Below are 3,991 nucleotides of genomic sequence, written 5' to 3' on the forward strand. Positions count from 1 at the left end.
TCCTAGGTTAGCTAGTGGTACTCTCCATCTCCAGCTGAGATTATCCAGTAACCGCATCAGTGGCATCCCTGCAGGCGGAGTACAACTTAGCAAGGTTTTTTTCTTTCTGCTATGCTTCTCACAATATCTTCCCTGTGGCTTTTAAAGAACTGATGGCTGCTCTTTCCATGATGAGGGTTGGGCAGAGTGTAGAGGTTATCTCCTTCAGGACAGTAGGGAAGGTTCAATCTGCTGCCATAGATTCTCCCCCCTCCTACTCTCTGCCTGTGGCTATGCTCTTTAGAGACAGGTTTATCTTTCAGACCCACCTGAATTTCCGAAACTCCTCTCATCTGAAAGATGAGCGTACCTCAGTTCTCTCCCAGGTTGCGTCCTTTCAGACCTGGGTAGTATACTAGATGCTGGATTGTTAGGAGGGCACTTTGTCTTCCTGTATTAGTAGGACACATTACCAGGCTATTCAGAGCAGATTTCCAGGGTTCAAGCGTGAGAAGGAAGTGAGTAATGCTTTTGACACATGCCTGCATGTTGCAAAGGTGCCAAAGTGTTGGGGCAGTGATATAAATTGTGACAACTGAGTGGAGTTCAATTAGAGACTATCTGCAAAGTCTTCTGTTTTCCAGCTTTGCAGAGCCAGTAGCTGAATTTTACGTTATGCTCTCAGCAAGTGTTAAACTGAGCGCCACAGACTGAGTGCAGAGCTGCTTTCAGGTGAATGGTTATTTCACTGACCATTTCAGACTCTGACCATAAGTATCTTTATAGCGAGAACTGCCTGGAATCTGCCACAGGATGTGCATAAGCATTCAGACAGAAATAAGGAACCAGTTACCTGCAAGTGTTCTCCATAGCTATTATTTCATGCATTGTCTCTTCCTGCACTGGTAATTCTTCACTCTGCTTTTCAATAGCCTTTACTCCTGCTTTGGTTTTTTGCCTTTTTTCTTCTGGAATGTAACAACTGCTTTCGTTTACACCCATCTGAAGATTATTTTGCTTCCTCTTAATTCTCTTATTGCTCATTCACACATATCCCAAAGGTTTGGTGCCCCTGTGTACTACATCCTATCATGGTCTCCGGTAATCTCTACAGCCAACTCAGATGTTCTCTGAAACATCCAAATGCCATATGCAACCTTGTTAGTGAGGTAAATGTAGAATGAATAGTTGCAGTCTGTTAGCAGGCATCTCCTAAGGATTCCATTAGGAATGTGTGGAGGAAGGAGACAGGAAGAGAAAGAATGTAAGCAGGCAGGGAAAGCTTGTAACTAAGACACCTGGCTGCAGTACCCCCAAGCTGAATCCACTTGGTTTTGCTATTGTAGAATTATCAATACCCATTCCACCTACCTAAAGCTCTGATGAAAAAAAACTTTGAAGAGGCTTAAGCAGTACCAGCCAATCACTAATATTGTGCTGTTTAAGGTTATGTGCTGAACGTCACGTTCTTAAAATGTGTTCAGTGTACTGAAAACACCAGAAAAAGATTCATTAATATATTAATTTATTTCATTATTTCAGTTTTAGTTCAATTGAACATCAAAGCAGACAACTTTTTGCTTTGTGAAACTACAGGGAATTTTTGAAACACTATTTCCATATTCTGCAAAGTATGTTTGAAAAAATCAGATTATGGTTTCAACCATATGATTGCAAAATTTATCAGTGAAGAGGCTGCAGTTAGGAACTCAGCCTGGTGCTTTAGTATAATTTATATTTTCAGACATGCTTTTCACTTAATACCATATTAAAAAAATACATCTTTGTAAGAAAACATGATTTTAATTCATGTTATAAATGTCATCACACCGTTGGGTAGCTAGAGACATCACTTAGTACAATAGGTATTTCTGAAGATCTCATTCTGTTAAAAGTTCACAATATTAAACTATATAGACCACCTAAGTCTTGCCTCTAGGCCAAATGTATTACCTGAAATTTGAAGTATAATATATACACAAGTTCCAATACAAATGTTGGAGGAATTTTCATATAAAATATAAATATGATGTAGTGGACAATTTTTAAATGAATGCATCTTCATTTCAACCAGATGTGTTACTCAAATTTTACTCTGTTTCCCTAGGAAATATTTTGTTGTCCATTACATCACAATAGCATGGTTTTTTACAAAGTTGATTGTGAACAATTGAACTACATTATGATGTTGGTTTAGACAAACTTCTTGATTTCATCATAAAGTACTAATACAAAAGCTCCACCCATGCCTCTCAACACATTTGACCAGGCTCCTTTGAAGAACGCTTTGGATCCTTCATCTTTAGCTATCTTCTTCCAGCAATCAATTGTGCCCTTGTACATAATATCAGCTGTGGAAGGAGACAGAAAAGTCAGAAGGCTTGAAGTTATACAGCAAGTCTGTTTCAACTTCCATATATTTAAAGCAACAAGGAATAAGCAAAGTATAGGCAAGAATTTAATTTTAAATAATCAATTCATGAAAAATAATTTAAATTCCCCACATGGAAATAAAAGCGTATCAATTCTCAGCCTCTTAAATGAACATGACAGAAATAACCAGTAAAGTTTCCCACAGCTTTTGTTTTTTTTGAAGGACTCCAGTAAGAAGGTCATTCTTTTTCCGTTATGCAAAAAATACCCATCATATGCCATCATATTTCAATGAAGAGATACTTTCTGGTGCAAGAACACCATAGGAGTGCTTATTCTTACCTCCCTTTCGGCCAGACTGCATCATCATCCTACGTCGCACAGTATCAAAAGGATAAGAAACCAGCCCTGCTACTGCAGTGACAGTCTGGGCAATCATCCAGCTCACTACGATATGCACATTCTTTGGATCAGGCAACATACCTGTCATCAAGAACAAAGGAGTAGAGTCAGTACAGAGGGAAAGGGTTGTGGGAAAGTTAGCTGTGGAAGGAACAATCACCCACCAGCCTCAGGAGTCACTCTATCAGTTCAACTCAGTCAAGCTTTCAACTTCTCCCTTCATCTGTATTTGACTATTAACGGGTACTATGAGCGAAACAAGTTTATATGTCTGCTGGATTTGGGGATCTAAGCCTTCTTCATGCTCCCTGACAAAAAGGCCTCTCCTGCGGAACCCTCCTAGGCTTGTGTCATGAGCTGCAAAAACCAGCAAGCTATCATACAAGCCCATCTATACAAGCCTTAAGTCAGAGAAAGAAACTGTTAAGTGTCCAAAAAACCTGTAAACCCAAAGTTTTTTCTCAGAGCAGCAAGTTGAGGGAGGCAAGACTGTATTTCAGAAACACCTGTGCATATTCTAACACTAACACCCTGAACTGGTGCTGAGTCAAGCCCTGCTTGTGCTAGTACCACCAAATGCCCTAGAGTGCCTTTACTGGATGGATCTTCCCTTGCAATCACTTCCCCATGCGCTTCTTACCCTTGGCCGTATCGTAAACCCCAAAATAGGCTGCTCTGTAGATGATGATGCCCTGAACAGACACACTGAATCCTTGATACAGGCCCTTCAAGCCATCAGACTTGAAGATCTTCATGATGCAGTCGCCCAGCCCAGTGAATTCCCTCTCGCTGGCTCCTTTGCCGACATCAGCCGCCAGCCGGGTCCTGGCAAAATCCAGTGGGTAAACGAAGCAGAGGGAGGTGGCTCCTGCAGCACCCCCAGACGCCAGGTTCCCTGCGAAGTAGCGCCAAAATTGCTTGTGCCTGTCCACTCCCCCCAGGAAGATCTGCTTGTACTTGTCCTTGAAGGCAAAGTTGAGGGCCTGGGTGGGGAAGTACCGGATGACATTGGCCAGGTTGCCTCTCCAGAAGGAGAGAACGCCTTGCTCCTTGGGGATGCGGACTATGCAATCGATGATGCCCTTGTACTGCTTCTCTGCCGTGATCTGTTTGCTGGCATGCTGGACCTGTAGGGAGGAAAAGAGGAAGGGTCGAGAACGGGGCACTGCAGGGGTGACCTCGCACGGCGGTCCGCTCAAGGGCAGCAAAGGGGCTTGCCCTGCCGCCTGGCCCGGCT

At 42.5% G+C, this 3,991-nt stretch overlaps 1 protein-coding gene across 1 annotated transcript; it reads right to left on the reverse strand.

Annotated features, from left to right (window-relative positions):
- Positions 1-1,873: 1,873 nt before the first annotated feature.
- Positions 1,874-3,919, reverse strand: SLC25A4 (solute carrier family 25 (mitochondrial carrier; adenine nucleotide translocator), member 4; the record flags this gene model as incomplete). The annotated part of the gene is made up of 3 exons (XM_010143980.1): positions 1,874-2,330; positions 2,695-2,835; positions 3,395-3,919. Coding segments are annotated over 3 exons (824 nt in total), but the record flags the coding sequence as incomplete, so codon positions are not given.
- Between the last annotated feature and the right edge of the window lie 72 nt (positions 3,920-3,991).

Source organism: Buceros rhinoceros, unplaced genomic scaffold (genome assembly GCF_000710305.1).
Source record: "Buceros rhinoceros silvestris isolate BGI_N320 unplaced genomic scaffold, ASM71030v1 scaffold3399, whole genome shotgun sequence".
Lineage (NCBI taxonomy): Eukaryota > Metazoa > Chordata > Aves > Bucerotiformes > Bucerotidae > Buceros > Buceros rhinoceros.